The sequence below is a fragment of the Myotis daubentonii genome, chromosome 1 (genome assembly GCF_963259705.1).
Source record: "Myotis daubentonii chromosome 1, mMyoDau2.1, whole genome shotgun sequence".
NCBI classification, from domain to species: Eukaryota; Metazoa; Chordata; class Mammalia; order Chiroptera; family Vespertilionidae; genus Myotis; species Myotis daubentonii.
Genome location: NC_081840.1, coordinates 141897972 through 141918966, shown reverse-complemented (window position 1 = coordinate 141918966; position 20995 = coordinate 141897972). Strand labels below are relative to the sequence as shown.

The 20995-nt window shown below is 37.5% G+C and overlaps 1 protein-coding gene across 1 annotated transcript in view; it reads left to right on the top strand.

Annotated features, from left to right (window-relative positions):
- Nucleotides 1-20252, top strand: part of TACR3 (tachykinin receptor 3) — a 59338-nt gene extending 39086 nt beyond the window's left edge. The window contains exons 4-5 of the mRNA XM_059661460.1: nucleotides 17708-17904; nucleotides 19426-20252. Of these exons, the coding sequence (XP_059517443.1) occupies nucleotides 17708-17904; nucleotides 19426-19738 (510 nt within the window). The 3' untranslated portion in view covers nucleotides 19739-20252. The remainder of the gene's footprint in view (nucleotides 1-17707; nucleotides 17905-19425) is intronic.
- Nucleotides 20253-20995: the final 743 nt, after the last annotated feature.

The window sequence follows — 20995 nt, the reverse complement described above, 5'->3', positions numbered from 1 at the left end:
ATAGGACCTTTTCTACTGGGTTTTGTTGAGAGCCCAAGTTTTCCCTTGTACCTTTGTTCCCACACATGTAACCAGTCACCCATATTACACTGTTGTACACAAGTGGTGGATTGTGCAGAGGGGTAGGGATAGAAAGACCCACATTTAAGGTCAGTTCAGCATGAAACTTCCTCCTCTCAAAAATAAATTTTATTTTTCTAGCCCTAACTGGTTTGGCTCAATGGATAGAGCATCGACCTGAGGACTCAAGGGTCCCAGGTTCGATTCCGTCAAGGGCATGTACATTGGTTGCAGGCACATTCCCAGTAAGGGGTGTGCAGGAGGCAGCTGATCGATGTTTCTCTCGCATCGATGTTTCTAACTCTCTATCCCTCTCCCTTCCTCTCTGTAAAAAATCAATAAAATATATTTTAAAAAATTATTTTTCTACTAATGTATGACTTCAATGTCTATATTTCTGTCTCTTCAGTCTCGGATACCCCTCCATCTCCTTCTTCTCCTACCCCTAGCCCTATCTAGTTGGGGTATCAGGAGAAGGAATTTTCCCTCTTACCCCTCTTAAGTTCTTATGGCTAGACTAATAATAAAAGTGATACAGGACAGACTAGCAGATGACAAAACATTTAATTTCATGTTTATGGGAGATGATAAGTTGATACTAAGAGAGTGACCAAAAAGTGGACAGATCTTTATATCTCTTTACACAAAGAAACAAAAATTTGTGAGGCTTTGACAAGACAAAGAAACTTAGGTTGGAGTGATCATTAGTGAGGAATCTAAGCCAAGTTTGGGCACGGGTAATAAATTAGTAAAAACAAAACAAAACAAAAAACCAACAAGATTTATATACACAGGCTTCTTGGAGTTCAAAATTAGTTCAGAATCTGTGTTGAGAGAGTGTCACAATTCTATAACCTTTTATAGCACAAATTCTATATATTATTTTATTTTATACTCATAATAGTGCTCTGGAATAAAGAAGAACGGTGTTATCTTATTTTAGAGATAGGTAGGCAAGAAAGTTGAAGCAAAAAGGTGAAGGTGAAAACAAGGGATCAATGTGAAAAACTTTTAAACTAATCATCAGTGTGTGATAACTGATCAGATATAAACACTGAGGGAGAATAAATGAAAGTTCTATTTAAAGATTCAATTGCTTCGAAAATTAGGACACTATTGACAGGAAATAGGCAGCCTGTAAGAAAATAAAGCAGTTTTGATGAAGAAGATGAATGCACTTTAAGAGAACACAGCAAGGTGGAGATGGTGTGTACACAGCTGACAGTATCTACCAGCAGAGGGAAGACTTCCTTTATGCTGACGGAGATAACAACTAACGTTATTAGTGCAGGACACAGTTCACACTCAGTAATCTATGACCACAGCTTTATGCCAACCCATTCTGTATTCTGATTAGAAATTTTCATAAGAACATTCTGTCACACCCTCCGAATGAGATAATAGTGAACACAGACACACCAGCTACAGGGGTCATTAGCCCAAATTCCTCTGCTCAGTTCTCAATGTTCCCTCCACACCCCCAACTTCCTGGAACCCAAGTCAGAGGAGCAGAGACAAATCCCTTTGCCAGAACTGCCAGTTTCTATTTCTATTTTTTATTATTTCTATCTTTGTTATTTTTTTATTTTGTAATAGAATTTTCAACCAATACAGAAAAATTCATTGATAGCATTGTTCCTCTCTAGTAGGGATTACCAGTTTACAACAGATTAATAAAATCTCCTTTGTAAAAAGATGAGTTGCTAACTTACAATTCATGCAGCTAGAGAGTAGATACCACCTGTTTTCTATTCCTATTTTATTTTGTGTCTTATTTATGGCCTGTGTTAATAATGATGTTTAGTCTTTTACCTTCTGACCATTTGTCAGTGGGAGATGCATTTGTAGCTGTTTATTCAGCGTTGGGATTAATTAGTGCTGACTCATATTCATATACTTCCTTCAGCTTCTTTCCCTCTCCTCCCTCCGCCCCCTCCTCCCAGCTTTCTGGTGTTTTAATGTCTAAATTTTTTAAAATTTATCTTTGTTGTTGAAAGTATTACAGATGTTCCCTGTTTTTCCTATTGACTCCCTCCATCCCATACCCCCAACCCCTACCCTAGGCCTTCACCACACTATTGTCTGTGTCCATGGGTTATACATATATGCATACAAGTTCTTTGGTTGATCTCTTCCCATGCACCCACCCAATTGGATTGTTTGTCATCCTTTTGTTAAGTTGTATGCATTCATTATATATTTTGGATGCATCAGACGTATCATTGGCAAATATGTCCCCCTATACAGTGGGCTCCTTTTTCATTTATTTCATTTTATTTTATTTTATTTTATTTTTTGCTGTACAGAAGCATTTTATTTTTATGCAATCCCACTTGTTTATTTTCTCCTTTGTTTCCCTTGAGCTAAGAGATGTATCAGTAAACATATTGCTATGAGAGATATCTGAGATTTTGCTGCCTACATTTTCTTCTAGTATTTTTAATGTTTCAAGACTTACATTTAAGTATTTTATCCATCTTGAGAAAGACCCGATTTGTTTTTTTAAAAAAAAGCCAATTTAGGGAAATCTATGATAAAAAAAAAAATAAAGCAAATACAATTAATTAAACTAAAACCCAAGACGATGAACTTAAAAAAAAAAAAAGCAGGCTTTTTTTATTTTTATTGATTCAATTAAAGAAAAAAAATTATCTCATTTAAATCCAAGGTAAATAAGCTACCTTGGATCTCTGTTACATTATACACCTAGAAATAAGTGACTAGTAAGATTATAAAATCCGGATGTATATGCCTTCAGATGCTCAATTTTTATTTTAATTTTTTATCTTTAATTATAAGACCATACGCCTAAGCATTGTTAGTCCATATGTTATCTCATTTAGTAACCTCATTAACACTCTGAGATATTATTATACTTATCTAACTAGTGATGTAATAAAGGCTTAGGGAGTTTAACTTGCTTAACATTATGTTTTCAAATAAGTAGAGGAATCTGGTGTAGATCCCAAGCTAACATTTAAGTACAAGAAATAATCCATGGCCTTTTTATATCTTTTTATACAGTTAAAGTGCATTATAGATAATGTCAGTAAAAGAGGTAAAAAAAGGGGGGGGATAATTCATAATATCAGCATTCTAACACTTTTTTGCCTTTATATAATGTATACTCAATGCATAATTTTTTAAGAAAACAAGTTCCTTTTAGCCCTAACCGGTTTGGCTCAGTGGATAGAGCATCAGCCTGCGGACTCAAGGGTCCCAGGTTCGATTCCGGTCAAGGGCATGTACCTTGGTTGCGGGCACATCCCAGTAGGGGGTGTGCAGGAGGCAGCTGGTCGATGTTTCTCTCTCATTGATGTTTCTAACTCTCTATCTCTCTCCCTTCCTCTCTGTAAAAAATCAATAAAATATATTTTTTTTAAAAGAAAATAAGTTCCTTTTATAAACTAAATTTCTCTAATTCTATTGTCCATGTAAATCACAGTATATCTCACCCCCTTTACTTATCTATGAATAATCCATTCATAATCGAATAATCCATTTGTATATTTTTATTTAATGCTAAAATTATTCTATATGCAATCCCTTATCTGGAAATGGATTGACCTTTGTTCTCATATGTATTATGTTTTTTGTCCATGAGCTTTCAGTGCAGCTTTTAGATAAGATTTTTATCAGAATTTATTTCAATGCTTCCCACTTCTTGTCTGACAAATTGCCACAAACTTGTGTTTCTTTCCTGTTCTAAGACTAATGCCCATTTCTACATGTTATCCATATTCTCCTGTTCTGCTTTGCTTGAGTAGTTTTTAATGTAAATTTAAGTAGTTTTAACTAGGTTATGTGTGAATACATGAAGTACTTATATTCACAATGATATATTGTCTAATAACCCTTTACAAGTCTTCAGTTTAAGTTCCAATGCTGTTAGAGTATACAAAAAAAAAGAAAAGAAAAGGAAAAAATAAGGTGGTTTAAATTAGGTTAAAGTAAATGTCTGTAAAAAATGTGGACATTTTATCACAGGTAAATTCTCAACCCTGTTGTAGAATACTGAGCAAGAAATGTGCTTTACTCTCCATTGTGTCCTCGGTGCCTAGCATAATGCCTTCTGGGTTGAATGGATAGATAGATAAATGGATGGATGGGCAGATGAATGGAAAAATGAAGGAAAGAATAAGGTTTTATGAATCAATGACCTTCTCATTTTATACATAAGAAAATGTGCTGTTAAGTATGTGATTTGCTAAAGGTCAAAAATCATTAAAAGGGAGAGCCAGTTTTGGAATTTAAGCTTCCTGAGTACTCTGCTCTTCATCCCAGTACAAACAGGAAGACTGACTCTTCAGGTCAAAGGGAATGTCTTCAAGAGTATATTAATAATCTCAGGACTGAACATGAGGTTTAATTTTCTACTACAGAATGAATTAAACTGTTCTTGAAATTTTTCCTTATTTCATTGAATAAAAAATATTTCTTCACTTTGTCACAAGAAAAATATATGAGTATTCCTAATGTATAGATTATTGATATAGCATTCAGGTAAACAAATAATTCTAGTAAGTAAAAAGTTTGTATTATACATATGCTACTCATTATAAAATTCCAAATTTCCTCAACATTAAATTATGCTGAAGGTGGGGGGGCACCTTCTTTATTTCATAGAGGAGAAAACTGTTTCAGTGTTGTGCAGGACTGACTGCATTAGCATTAAATATAAACTGCCTGGTCAAATAATGCTGATCACCGGATGACAGATAGCATCAAGTACACTCCACAGTACACTCATAGGTGTAAGTGTTGCAAATCTCCATAGCATATTTACTAGTCTAACAAACATTTCCACGAGTCCCCCATTTTGCCCCAGACTCTCAACTGATAAAATCTGCTATAAATGTTTTTTTTTTCTGAAAACAAAATTTTTTTCCAGAAACCCAAAGAATACACAAAGGACAGGCTTTTCTTTCCCCATGTCCCTTTGGTTGACATCTAGGACACAGGGATTGACATAGTCAAGGGCTGTCTCTGCTGGAAGTAATGAATAATATATGCTCGATTAAGTTAGCTATTTCAGTTATAGAAGCAGCTATCTGAATTACAATGTATAAGTATATGGCTCGCCTTGGTTAAGTAACAGAATACAAATATAAGTTATATGTCATGATATCTGCCACATATGATTTAGAAGTGGATGAGGTGATGAGTGAGGGAAAGTGGAAAGAAGAGTCTATTGGTTTTGTTAGAGATGCTACTCAAGGTACCACAGACTAAATGCCTTAAAAAAAGAAATTTATCCTCCTGCAGTTCTTGACAATAGAAGATCAAGGTGTCATAAGGTTGGTTCCTTCAAGGTCTCGTTCCCTGTCTTGTAGATGGCCGTCTTCTTCTAGTGTCTTCATGTGGTCTTCCCTCTGTGTTGGTCTGCATCCTAATCTCCTCTTCTTATTAGGACACCAGTCTTATTAAATTAAGGTCCATCTATATCAGTGGTTCCCAATCTTTTTTTTTACTATGCCCCACCCAAGCATCTCTAAAATCTTGATGCCCACCCCCCCCCCCTGTGACATGTAATTCTTATTATTCAAAAAGTGCACTCCTGTTCATGTGGAGAAAGCCTAAAAGGCCATTAACTTGTTCTAAACAAGCTTCCAAAGAACATGGCATCCATAAAAGAGAAAAATGAAAGAACGAAAGGACAGTTGAAGTACTGAGGAAGAAATCACTAAGAAATTGTTTAAAAAATAATAATATGAAGTGATATGAAAAAATAGCTAATAAAATGTTCAGTTCTCTTAAAATATATAATAGAGAACTGAAATTCATAAATATGTCACAATATGTATTTATATACCATACATGAGGAACCTAGTACCAAAAGAATTCACTATTAGTAACTCATTCTTGAATTGCCCCCCTTAAAAATCAAATGGCCCCCCGTGGGGTGTGTGCTCCACACTGGGAACCACTGATCTATATGACCTCATTGAAACATAATTAGCTCCTTAAAGACCTATCTCTAGAGATAATCACATTCTGAAGTACTTGAGGGTTAGGGCTTTACCATATGAATTTTAGGGGGACACAATTTAATCTATAACAAAGTCATTACTTAAGATTTTTAGAAATGTGTCCCTCTGGTTAAGTCATTTCATAGTTTCTGGTAGCTTCCTGGAGCTAACGAAGATCTCTGCTCTGTTTTGAAGATGTGAGGTCTTGGCAAGTGTGTATTAATTGAGGAACTAGGGTGGTGCTTCTCTCCACTCCATTCTGTAACAGTTCACCCTTTAGCTGAAAGGAAATTGAGGAAACTAATTCTCTGTTTGTTTGACTTGGATGTTTTCCTTCTTTTTCTCATCCCTCGTTGGCAGTTAGCTACTGAGCCCTTTTCATTTTACTTTCTAGTCTAGCTCTTTCTTCATTCCTGCCTTAGGGGAAATAGTTTCTGTTAAAATTATTGCACCTTTCCATTTTTACATAATCTTTGCAGAAATGGACAATGCCATTTTTTAAAGTGCCTAGCAGGACAACTTCCTCCCTGCAACATAGTGCCTATAAGTAACTTTTACCCCTTCAGTTTTTTATGATAGCCTGTTCCCAATAATCTACAGTTTCTATTTACCATTATTTTTTGTGACCAAGATTTTAGCAAACGTCATATATCACTGTTTTTCATTTTTGTGTGTCCTGAATGAAAAATGAATTTCACTGAGGATTTTGTAAATTAGTTCAAAGGGGGTTTGCCTCTTAGAACTTCATACCCCTCAGGCAATTGTGTGTATGTCTTTTCCTCTTTATCTCTTTCTCCACCTTTCCCCTTTCCTGCTTGCAGTCACCTCCTAAATACATTTCTGTGCTCCAGAAAAACCTTTCACCCACAATTTTTCAAGACAAATTTAGCACTGTTCCTACTATTCAAACTGTAGCCCTGTTATTTAAATAATTCCAAACTTGCAAATTCCCATCTATATCTATTCCCTGTCTCAGCAAACAAAATATCCTTTATATACTCAATTTCACCTTCCATCAAGTCAGGAGAGCTTATAAATAGAAAAATAATGTTGTTGTTTTCTGTCATGCTATTTTGCACAAACCCTTTATGTGTGTGATTTTAATTACTTGTTCTAAGTCTTTTCAGATGTCTTTCTGTTACTGACTTCATATTTATTTCATTTCTGTAAAGATTTCAGAGACTTTTCTCTCCTACTTTGCTTGGATATTAGATCCCAAAAGGACTATGAGTGTCTGTACTTCCACATGCTTTATGCAGTGTATTTCCAAATGATTGGCTCTTTCTAATCCTTTGTAGTCCTCCAAACCCTGTCTCTAATCTGTTTTTATTTGGAAATACTTAGAACAGGTGAAATAATACATTGTGAATGCTTCTTACCTTTTTATTCTCAGGTATTAACCTCGGATTATTTCTGCTTCATTATTTCATCGTTCTTCAACATGATCTGGCAGCATTTTACAAATCTCTGAAATAGGAATTTCTAAATCCTTTTGCCACAGCCAACTAAACCTAGATGATAATGATTGTCCCTGACACTTTAAAGAAACACCAGGCATGCTTCACATACTAAATCTATAAAGGAAAAGAGCCCCCCAGAAGAACTGAGGATGATGGACAGAATAGTAGTTGCATACCAATGGGAATAGGGATGCCAATATTAATTAGAAGAAGGAAAAAGGTCCTTCAAATGCTACCATGCTGATTAAAAAGCAGAAAATCAGTTAGGAGATAATAATTCCCTTCATATACAGTGCCTTGCTGAAAATTGAAAACTGATCATTGTAAGAAAATAAATGTCTGTTATTTAAGCCACCACACTATATATGTTATTATAGCAGCCCAAGCTAAGACAGTTATTATATTTTAGCTATTAAAACATAATTATAATTTTGATAGTTTTCCTCAGATCCTTAAAAGCATCATTTTTAAAAAATCTTTATCTCAATGCTGTGAGATTCATCTCATTTTACATATGAAAAAACTGAGACTTAAAGAGGTTAAATAACTTCTGCAAGATCACACAGATAATTTGCTAGAAAAGTTGTGACTAAAACTTACAGCTCCTGGTTCTTCATCCATTCATTTATCACAGCACCATACTTCACTATATGAAGACTCTTATGACCAGCACTACCTATGACTGCTAAAAACGTGACCAGTGTTATAGACAATAATGCACAGTGAAAAATTATCAATATAATATTAATTTTTGCAATATAGAGAGAATCTGAAGAGAAACTTGATAATGGTCTCTCAGTAGCCTGTATGAGGTTGAAGGTGTATTTTTTTTTGTTTTTTTTTTAATTTTTTTTTTTTATTGCTTAAAGTATTACAAAGGGTATTACATATGTGTCTTTTTTTTTTCCCCACCCTTGACTATCCCCTGGCCTCCCCCACCCCCCAGCGTCCCATGTCCATTGGTTATGCATATATGCATGCATACAAGTCTGAAGGTGTATTTTATAGAAGCTATCATAGCCCTATACCCTATATGAGAATGTCAATCATTACTATATTATTCCTGTATTTATTTATTCATTTATTCAAAGGAGGGCCATCCTGTGCTGTATGTATTCTTCTATGCTATCGAGATATAGGGTAAACAAAACTGATGTGTCCAAGGCCCTCAAAGGATTTACATTCTGGCAGGACACAAAGACTCTCTAGAATCTCTTATATAAAACCTTAAGCTACTGATCGACGGCTTGACCGCTCAACCGGTAGCTACGACCCACACTAAAAACCAGGAGACAGATGCTCAACACAGGAGCTACCCTCTACTGGTCAGTGCACTCCCACAGCAGGAGCGATACTCAGCGGATGGGCATCAGATGCTGGACTCATGGCTGGCAAGACCAGCTGCAACGGCATGAGCCTTTCCTGCCCCTGCGGCAGCGCTACCCAGTGGTAGCAGCGGGCACAGTGGGGCCAGGATGAGCGGGAGCAGAGCGGCACTGGGCCCGGGTTCTGGCTCCTCCCCAGCCTCTTGCTGCTTTGCGCACTACTACATCCCTTGGGGGGATGTCAGACTGCCGGTTTTGGCCCGATCCCTGAAGGCCCAAAACCAGCAGTCCAACATCCGCTGAGGGGTCCCAGATTGCAAGAGGGCACAGGCCAGGCTGAGGGACCCCACCAGTGCACGAATCTGTACACCAGGCCTCTAGTAACAAAATAAGGACCAATTGTACTTGGAATGCTGAAGGAAATAGAGTAATATGGAAAAAAAATAACTGCAATGAAGGTCACCTTTAAACAACGTGATAGTATTAGGGTCACTATTAAACAAGGTGATACCTGCTGGAGAATATATCACTATAGCTGAGCTTTTATCAGTTAGAAGAAATAAGGTCAAAAAAAAAAAAGAAAGAAAAAAGACCTGGATGAAGAGCACCCCAGACAGGAAAGACTAGGTGAGCAATGTCTGGAAAGGGAATGTGACTGATACGTTGAAGGATCAGAAACAAGAGTGCTGGAGCAGAAAGAACCAAAGGGGTATGTGATGGGTGAGACTGGAGAATAAGGCAGGAGAAGCAAAACACAGCAGAAGTTTTGAGCAAGAGTAAGAAGATTTGGTTTTATTTTAGAAAGTCACTTTAACTGCTGTTTGGAAGCAAAGTCCAATTAGGTGGTTATTGCAGTTGCCCAGGAGAAAGATAATGATGCTTTCTCAGAGGTTATAGCAGTAGAGATGACAAGCCATGAAAAGGCTCAGGCATATTTTGGTGACTTGTCCATTAGCATTTTCCTAGGTATTCAGCGGTTCTCAACCTGTGGGTCGCGACCTCTTTGGCGGCCGAACGACCCTTTCACAGGGGTCGCCTAAGACCATCCTGCATATCAGATATTTACATTACGATTCATAACAGTATCAACATTCAGTTATGAAGTAGCAACGAAAATAATTTTATGGTTGGGTCACAACGTGAGGAACTGTATTTAAAGGGCCAGAAAGTTGAGAACCACTGTAGGGATTGAATGGGGCTGTGAAAATGGGGGAAAGCAAAGAAATAAGCATGCCTTCTAAGTATCTAACTTCAGGTATTGGAGAGGTGGTGGCGCCACTTACCGAGATTCCCTTCACAGGAAGAAAGCTTTGGGGTGGGGAGCTGGACAAGAGAAGGAGCTTGTTTTAAACATGACATTTTGAGATGTCTTTGAGACAGTCACCTATCTGAGGGGCAGCGGTGGCTTAAAGGGGTTCTTTTAAAGTTTTGCTTGTTCATCTGCCACTTGGCTAATTTTCTGGAGTGATGCAGCATCTGCAATAAGATAGTGGGCAGAGCTCAGAGGGATGTGTGAAGTGTGGAGGGTGCCGCAATACAGGAGAGAAAGACGCTGTTTTACTCATCTCACTATTCCTTTTAAAGACTATGAGAGTTTCAATGCTTTGCCATCCTGGAGGACACATAGCTGGCCAACAGGAGAGGAGCCTGCTCCTTCTTTATGATTTGCAGATTTGTAACCCTGAAAAGAACACTTTCAGTTTAAAGGTACATGCAGCCCTACCTAGTTTGGCTCAGTGGCTAGAGCGTCGGCCTGAGGACTGAAGGGTCCTGTGTTTGATTCTTAGTCAAGGGCACATGCCCAGGTTGTGGGCTCCATCCCTAGTGGGTGGCGTGCAGGAGGTAGCTGATCAATGATTCTCTCTCATCAATGATGTTTCTATCTCTCTCTCCCTCTTCCTTCCTCTCTGAAAATCAATAAAAAATAATAACAATTTAAAAAATAACAAATAAAAGATAAAAATACATGCAAGGATGAAGAGTTTAGAGTTGGAAAAAATAAAAACAAATCATAGGAAAATCAGTTGCTAGAAACAAGACAAAGAAGGAGAGGGCTAGAATAAGCTGTACTTTGTGAACTAAACACAAAAAACAAAATCACTGAGTTATGGCAAGAGGATTATGGGACTAAAGAAATGATATTTAAGTTTTAAAACTCCAATTGTTGAAAAAGAATTTGTCACTGTTGAGAAGTGAAGAAATATATCAAAACACAAACAAATATACAAAATACCTAAAGTTCATAAGGGAAAAAAATACACAAGGGTAGTGGAGAGGTCTAGATTAGGGATATAAATTCATGCACTTGAATACCCAAGGATTTAATGTACATAAGAATGGTTTTTTTTGTTTGTTTGTTTTTGTTTGTTTTTTAATTGTTTTATTGCTTAAAGTATTACAAAGAGTATTACATATGTCTCCTTTTCTTTTTCTCCCCTTGACCTTCATACCCCCCAGTGTCTTGTGTCCATTGGTTATGCTTATATGCATGCATACAAGTCCTTCGGTTGATCTCTTACCCACCCCCCCGAACCCTCCCCAGCCTTCCCGCTGTAGTTTGACAGTCTGTTCGATGTTGCTCTGCCTCTGTATCTATTTTTGTTTATTAGTTTATAATGGTCTTAATTATCCATAAATGAGTGAGATCATGTGGTATTTTTCTTTCATTCACTGGCTTATTTCACTTAGCATAATGCTCTAAGAATGTTTTATTTACATTTACTTCCAGAATCAGCCTCTTCCATGTCTTGACAACACTGTTAGAAGAGAAATACATATCTATTAGATTTTTAATTGTAATTGAGCATGCTAAATGAGGAAAGAAGCAAAGTCTATTTCTAAGGATCTTAAGAAGCAGAATGTATACAAAATGAACCTTGGCTAATTAAGAATTAAAGTACCCAGTAACTCTAGCTATGAACTTGCCTTTGGGATTTTGAGAAATCACTATACCATTTTGGTTTTAAGTCTCTCATCCATAAAATGGATAAATATTGTGGTCAAGGGTTTGTAATGAAGATTTAATAAGTTCATATATATTCATAAGATTTTTAAATGAATGTAAGAAGCACTAAGCCTTTTACTAAAATCTGGAAGCCAGCCCACAAGTCGCTGGGGACCTTAACTGCAGGCCCTCCAACTGCCCCGTTATGAAATGAACACACTCTGGAAATCCAGTGTACAGCATAATGACTATAATTAACAATATTGTACTATATACTTGAAAGTCACTAAAAGAGTAAATCTTAAATATAGTCACCACAAAAAAGAGAGATAATTATGTGAAGTGGTGGAAGTGTTTGTTAACTAATCCTACTATGATGATCACCTCATGATATACACATGTATCAAATCGTCATATTGTACACCTTAAATTTACATAATGTTACATGCCAATTATATCTCAATAGAGCTAGAACTAAACTTAAATAAATAAAAGGACTTTGTAAACTTAAAAAAGAATTTTGAGGGGACACAATCTATACTAATAAAAGCCTAGGTGGCCCTCTTGCCCTTGCAGGAGGCCCTCACATCATCACAAGATGGCCACCACAGATAGCCGCCACAAGATGGCCGGCAGGGGAGGGCAGTTGGGGGCTATCGTGGCAGGGAGCAGTTAGGTGTCAATCAGACTGGCAGGGTAGCGGTTAGTGGGCGATCAGGCTGGCAGGCAGAAGTGGTTAGGGGCAATCAGGCAGGCAAACGGGCGAGTGGTCAGGAGCCAGCAGTCCCGGATTGTGAGAGGGATGTCCAATTGCCGGTTTAGGCCTGATCCAGCAGTCAGACATCCCCTGAGAAGTCTCAGATTGGAGAAGGTGAAGGCTGGGCTGAGGGACCCCCCCCCCCCGGCACAAATTTTGTGCACCAGGCCTCTAGTTTAGCTTATAATAAGCCTAAGTTTTTATCTCTAACCATAATCCCATAACACCAGTTTTTATTCCCTTTGCCTTAATGTACTTCTTTTCTATTTCATCTTGTCTTGCTTTTGATGGCTGCACGCATTTCTTTTGCTATAGATCGTTGTAAATCTACACACCCAAACTCATGGTTTGGGCTTGACATAGTTACTTACAGGTATTGCTCTAAGCTAATGTTAATTAGATATACATCTTGGATTAGGCATCAGTGTCAAATTTCTCAGATAACACTAAAATAATATGCCTCTATGCTCATCTAATTTTGAAATTACTGGCAAAATTCAACTCTTCTGGAACATTGTGCACTTTTTTCCACAGGTGTTACTACTTAGTTCTTATTTTCTTGCTGGGAATGACATTTTTAACCACAGCCTTGAAACTGAAGCAGCAAAACCCAACCTAAATACCTCAGGAAGGAGTACGTTAGATTTTGATGCTTTCCATTAAAGTTTTTTTTCATATATTACTCGTAAAAATATTTTTTTAAAATATATTTTATTGATTCTTTACAGAGAGGAAGGGAGAGAGATAGACAGAAACATTGATGAGAGAGAAACATCGATCAGCTGCCTCCTGCACATCCCCCACTGGGGAAGTGCCCGCAACCCAGGTACATGCCCTCGACCGGAATCGAACCCGGGACCCCTTAGTCCACAGGCCGACGCTCTATCCACTGAGCCAAACCGGCTTCGGCTCGTAAAAATATTTTACTTTGCTAATATGCGGTTAAAATAAGCAGGCCTATAATTTTGACTTAAAAAGATATAATTACCACTTGAGAACATTTGGGCTGACAAAAGGTATAGAGAAGTGATAAGGTATGTGTGGTCCATGGGATGGTTCTTCCAATAATATACTCTGAGGAGGTTCTAATCAAAACAAGAAGTTCCTTGTCATGTAGAGTTGAATTTCCATTCAGACATTTTAAAAGAATAAATAATACCCTGAAGACTATAACTCCTAAACTTATTTTCTGGTTGGCAGTATTTTATTTCATTTCGTAGACTGATTTTTTTTCTTTATGTCCCAACCCTCAAAAATCATCTATCCTGCACTAACTTAACATGGCAGATAAGAACAGCTGCAGGCATGCCAGTCTAACCTACACAGGGTACAAAAATCAAAGGCCTTTTTTTCCTTTTAAGACATGAAGAAAAGGTGCCCAAAGCTGCTTCTCACTAAGGATGACATGCATTTCAACCCTGCCTATATAATTAGAATGGATTCTTAACTATGAGAAATAGACAATGTTACTGCAAGTGCTCCTTCATTTGTCCCACCTCCCTTATTCCTCCTACTGGTAAGTTTCTGTGCCAAGGACAATGGATGGCTGCAATGTCCACATTACCATGAAAAATAAATCCCATTGCCTCGGAAGCTGGATAAGTCCTTCAGCTTCATGAATACCCAAGATCAATCAACCTTAAAGAAAAACATTTAGAATTCTTTTTATTTGAGTAAAGGCCCTAGGGAGAGGAGAGAATGGAGAGGTGTTATTTAATGGGAATAGAGTTTCAATTTCACCAGATGTAAAGAGTTCTAGAGATGGATGGTGGAGATGGCTGCACAACAATATTAATTAGTATAACTGGCCCTAACCTGTTTGGCTCAGTGGATAGAATGTTGGCCTGTGGATTGAAAGGTCCCAGGTTCGATTCTGGTCAAGGGCATGTACCTTGGTTGCAGGCACATCCCCAGTAGGAGGTGTGTAGGAGGCAGCTGATCAATGTTTCTCTCTCATTGATGTTTCTAACTCTCTATCCCTCTGCCTTCCTCTCTGTAAAAAATCAATAAAATATATTTTAAAAATTTTAAAAAAAGTTAGTATAACTGAACTTAAAATGATTAAGATGATAAATTTCATATTATGTACTAGAGGCCCAATGCGTGAAGATTCATGCAAGAATGGGCCTTTCTTCCCTGGCTGCCGGCACTGCCTTCACTTTGGCCGGAGCTTCCTTTCCACCTTCCCATGCTGCCCAGAGGCTCTGAGCAGCTGGGGTGGTGCAGAACGCCTGCATCATCGCCATGGTGACACAAGTGTCCCGCCCCACCCCCGGCCGCTCAGCACCTGCGTATGCAAATTAACCTGCCATCTTTGTTGGGTTAATTTGCATACTACTGATTGGCTGGTGGGCATCATGAAGGTATGGTCAATTTGCATCTTTCTCTTTTATTAGTGTAGATGTTTATCACAATAAAATTTTGAAAAAAAAGTCAGGGCTGTTTTATCTTATCTCTAGATACAATAATTTGCACCTAATTAGATTCAAAAGGAAGTCCCAAAAGCTTACTTTATTTTACTGTATCTGAAACTATGAAAGATACTGGGAGCATACTGGATATGAACTACAAAAGCAGAAATCTAAAGTTACAAAAAAGGATCTGAATGCAGATCATTTATCAATCTGGCGATACCACACTTTGTCAACTGGTATTTCCTTTGTTTGCATCTTTTTGCTCAAAATGAATACACAGCCTTCTGAAACCCCTGTTTAGCCCCCAGAAAAGTAAGGTTTTTATATCTACCACTTAACCTGAATCTTGATTAAAACATTAACTGTTACCTCAGTGCATACAGAAATCAGTTGTGTCTTCTCTACCTCCTTTTCATTCAAAGGAGCCTATTTGAAATTTTAAAAAATTCACTTTTTCAACAAACTCTACTAAGTGAATAATAAAAATCAGAGCCTAGGATTTATAGATTAGTCTTTTTTTCTAAGATTTGCTTTTTTTTTATTTGGCTTATAAAGTTTTTTATTTTAATTATAGTTGGTATACAATATTATATTTAGTTATATTAGTTTCAGGTGTACACATTGTGATTCAACATTTTTATATATCATAATGTTATCGCCCCACTAATTCTAGTAATCATCTGTCATTGTCAATCAATCTTTATGTCAAGTTGTAATAAAATTTGTCAAGACATGGTGACAGATTTGCATCATCTCTATCCCACTCTCTTATCTTGCCTAAAAATCTCAGGAGTTTCAAGAACTCTGCCAACTTTCCTGCTTAGCATTTATACCCTGTCTGTGCTAATGCCACTGTCCAGCCATGATCCACACAGGGGAACTGCTCATAGCATTTTCACGTTTATCATTTCTCAAGGTTTGTGCTGCAAAGTACTCGTTTACTTGACATTTTGTGAGGGACAGGATTACAATTTCAATTTAATCATTTCAGCATTTCACAAAGCAAGGCAATTTTTGTTCACCCAAGAGCTTGCTTTTGCATTTACAGGAAACCTGAGGTCTAAGTTTGATATATCTAAAATCACTTCACAAGATTGTGTGAGGCCCTAACGGGTTTGGCTCAGTGGATAGAGCATCGGCCTGTGGACTGAAAGGTCCCAGGTTCGATTCCGGCCAAGGGCATGTACCTGGGCTGCGGGCACATCCCCAGTAGGAGATGTGCAGGAGGCGGCTGGTCGATGTTTCTCTCTCATTGATGTTTCTAATTCTCTTTCCCTCTCCCTTCCTCTCTGTGAAAAATCAATAAAATATATTTTTTTTAAAAAAAAAAGATTGTGTGAGCAGAGGCCTATGCCTAGGGTCTTTTAGATTTTCTTAAAAGAAACCTTCTAATAAGTTACTAAATGTTTTGCAACAAGATCCTTAAGACCATATATATGTGAATAATAAGTTTTTTGATACCTCCTGTTCCAGGTGCATTTTAACTTAATAAAATTCTGTACATTTACTTTAATTTCCCCATGTTCTAGACTTGGCGATTGGAAGCCACTTTAAAAGACTCTCATAGTCTATGTAGCTCTTCAGCTACTGGTATTGTTGGAAAGCAAGTTTACCCTTAGGGAGTTTGTGGTCAGTCTGTACAAAAACATTCATTTGCTGATACTATATGTAACATAGTAGCCTGCACTATTCACATTGGCATAGATAGTAATAAAATATGGCTCTTACTTCTATTCTACAAACATATGAATAAGAAAGAGGAGAGATAAAATGTGGAACTCTGAACACAGACCTTTAGGGGGAAAATACAATTCAAAGAATTCTGAGAAAATCCAAAGACTTTACATTGGAGAGTCAATGATGGCATTCTATGAGCTACTGACCTGGATTTTCAGCTCTGGTGATCAGTTTCTATCATCAGCTCAGTATAGTCACCTGATGGTACAGTGATTAGGCTCTTGGGAACGCTTTGCCTTCCACACTGATCCATTTCATGCTTTGTCTATTTCTAGAATCGTGTCTCTCATGATCTTCAGTCTTGCCAGCTTTCATTTGAATCTCCAGCTTGTAGTCAAATGACAAGTCCAGCCCTGGCCTGTGGGGCTCAGTTGGTTGGGTGTTGTTCTGTGCACCCACCAAAAGGTTGCTGGTTTGATTCCTGATCAGGGCACATGCCCAAGTTGTGGACTATCTCCCCTGTAGGGGAGATGTGCAGGAGGCAAGCAATCGATGTTTCCCTCACATAGATATTTTTCTCTCTCCCTCTCCCATCCTCTCTCTCTAAAAATCAGTTTTAAAAATATTTTTAAAAACTGACAAGCCCGGTACACAGATGATATATTTTCATAGTTCTAAGCTGCTGTATAGGCCATTTATGTCAAAACTCTCTAGTTTGTGTTCTGATCTATCTGTGGGTAAGCCTCAAAATTATTTTAAGATATTCTGAACATTATATTATTTCTAAACTCCCAAAAGAAGTATGAAAAAATTTAGTAGACAGACCTATTAAACCAAATTTGTTTCAGTTTAATTTAGTGCCACCCATTCACTCAGGTTAGGTAAAGATGGAATGGTGACCAAGCATGTTTTCTTGAGATTTATCATAGCAATGTCCCTTTATTTCCTCCCATTTAAAAACATATCTTGACTATTCCGTAGGCATGCTATGGATTTAACTGCACTGCCAGGAAAAATATGATTTTCAGGAAGCTATTGAAAGTAATATATTTCATGACTTTTAAATTTTCCAAATATGACCTTTTCCTTCTTTTCTTCTAGGTTGTAAAAATGATGATTATTGTTGTGGTGACATTTGCCATTTGCTGGCTGCCCTATCATATTTACTTCATCCTCACTGCAATCTATCAACAACTAAATCGGTGGAAATACATCCAGCAGGTCTACCTGGCGAGCTTTTGGCTGGCCATGAGCTCAACCATGTACAATCCGATCATCTACTGCTGTCTGAATAAAAGGTAAAAACAAAATTGCTCAATGCCAGTTTCTTGTCCCTCCTGGCATCACTGGAAGCATATAATGTTGTTCCAGCTCATTGGTGTGAATTTAAAATGGAAAAATTCACTGAGAGGAGCACAGAGCTGGATATTTTTCTAGACTCTCCCCTATTACATAAAATACCTCACCTCAAAACAATGCTCTCAGAGATTCTAACCGGGCAGTTTTTATAGGGGCCAAATCCTCCCTCCAAGCCTTTCATAGTTGTATATGCCAAGGAAAAAGGGATGCACTCATGATGAAGAGGGGGAGCTGAACATGTGCTCAGGTCCTCAAAGAAATGAAGATACTCCATAGGCCTGCACAGATGATGGCATATGTGAGTGTACTCTACTAAAAGGGGTGTTTTGTAAATAAACTTGTAAATGGAAGATGTTGCTGTGAGTGTGATAGAGGCAACAATACAGACAAGGGGAATTCCAATATACCTTCCTGCATAAGGAGCTCAGTGAATAAGAGAGGGTGCACCATGGGAATGGGTTGTGAAGAAGTTGAGGTGGTCAGGGAAAAGCTGTTTTTAAAGTGAAGTTAAAAAAAAAGAAGAAGAAGACGACGGAATATTTACAGTTAAATTTAAGGCTAGAAAAAAAAGGTAAAATGTGGTTTCCAGGTAAAAATCACCTAAGTTGTAAGGTCAGCACGTGGATGAGTGGGGTTAATTTCATAGGGCTGATAATTTCCTTAATAAACCAATGCGTTTTGAGCTACTTTGAGCACAAGGAGAAACGGAACTTCCTCTAAGTAACTGCCTGAGCTAAATTCTAAGCTCTCTTTCGAACTGGGCCTCCACCACACTGTACCTTACGTTTGTTACTTAACTCTTACTCTTTTTTAACTCATTGCATAAGCCATATATCAATTCAAGCCACCCCACAAGCAGTACATCTCTTTTTGATCAACTTCATTTAATAGTTTACAAAGCCGAGGATTTTACACTTTCACATGTGATTAGATAAAAGCCATCATGATTTGGGGGCATTTGAGATCTTGCTCCCTGGTACATGTTGTCAGTTTGGCTCAAATAAACTCTTCTAAAAATAAAAATAAAAAAAAAACACCCATCAAGTTTAGGAACTAATTCTAACACTAAATAAGACTTTAATTTATAAATGTGTAATTATGACTGAAAAAAGCTGTTTCCAAATATGTCATATTTCAGTGCCAAGACTAATTCAATTGCACTTATGCAAATGTATACAATTATTGAAGAAATGTACACTGTTTCTTTGTTATATTGATTACCTGACGCTCTCCTTTTACTCTTTGATGACTTGCTTCTCCTTGATGGTAAATTAAGGTTCAAAGCAAACAAGAAGAACTTAAAAGACTAGTACCAATGCTGGGGCCTAAATTCTAAGAGTGTGACTGGAAAATCAGATTAAAACACTGAGTTGGCTAAATGCCTTACCTGGGGCTTTCTGTGGCGGTGAAAGACATTTCCTCTTGAAAACATGACTTCCTCCCTGTGACCCACTTCTCAGGTTTCGAGCTGGTTTCAAGAGAGCCTTTCGCTGGTGTCCTTTCATCGAAGTGTCTAGCTATGATGAGCTGGAGCTCAAGGCCACCAGGTTCCACCCCACCAGGCAAAGCAGCCTGTACACGGTGACAAGGATGGAGTCCGTGTCAGTGGTGTTTGACCCCAGCGACTCTGTCAACGCCAAATCCAGCCAGAAGAAGAGAGCAACACCAAGAGACCCAAGCTCAAATAGCTGCTCCCGCAGGAATTCCAAGTCCGCCTCCACCACCTCCAGTTTCATAAGCTCACCCTATACCTCCGTGGACGAGTGTCCCTAAATCCATTCCCTGAGGTGAGAGGGTGAGGCCACCATGGTGGCAGCCTAGGCCCCTTTCTCCTCGCCATGTATCAGTCCTGTCCTACCTGCTCTCCCGAAAGAGAAGGGCGATTTTTAGGCAGGGCTGCTTCAGTAGGGAAAGGGAGCATATACATATCACAAAGACATTACTAGGATATTTGCCTCCCTCAAAAAGAAAACGGGCTTTAAATCCATCCTTTGAAAATTCTAAATTATTATATGTAACAAACTGAAAAATACTTGTAAAGTGCTTTGTTTTCCATTTAAAACTTATAATATACATTAGTGAAACTAAAATGACATATGATTTTTCCAAAAGATTAAAGAAGCTTTCAAATGCAATGTTGTGAGTGAATACAATCAAAAGCTACATAAAATAAAACAACTTCATCTATAGCTTTAACAGAAAAAAATGTTAAATGACTAATTTTTCCACTAGAATAATGGAAAAATAACCACAAAGAGTAGAAATTGATGAGCATATTTTTGCTCACTAGAACACATTTTATAGAATGATTTAAAATATTTAATTTAAAAATTTAAGATTTAAAAATTATCTCCTTGAAATGTAACTGAAAAGGAAATCTAGTCAAATCACTAAGCAACTACATGTCATTCTCTTTATTTTTTTCTGAGAAAGTTGCTTCAAAAGAAAAATAATAATCATTTACTCCTTGACCATTACATATTTTAAAGTGCCAAACTAAGAAGAGTCAAAGTTGAACCTTAAAATGACAAAGCAAATTACTATGATACTCTTTATTTTCTTTTTCATAAATACTTTAGATGAAAATTTTATTTAACATATTGGGGTGGCATTTGTTAATAAAATTATATAGGTTTCAGGTGTACAGTTCTATATTACATCATCTGTATATTGTATTGTGTTTACCACCCCAAGTCAAGTCTTCTTCCATCACCATTTATTCCCCTCTTTACCTTCTTGTACCTCCCACCCCCACTTTCCCTCAGCAATCACCATATTGTTGTCTCTGTCCATGTGTAGATTATAAAACACTAAACATGCCTTCTAATGAAGAAGGGAAGAATCTCATTTATCTTTGAAACTGCCTACCATTTTTTAGGCAAGAATTAAAAATACTAATTCATAGTTACAATGGCAGACAGGAGCATCTGTCTACTCCAAAGGAAAGTGTGTTTCTCCTCCATAACCCAAGGAAAAAGTTTAAGGTGAACATCAACTTTATAAATTGTACAGACCTTTACCTCTCCTCTC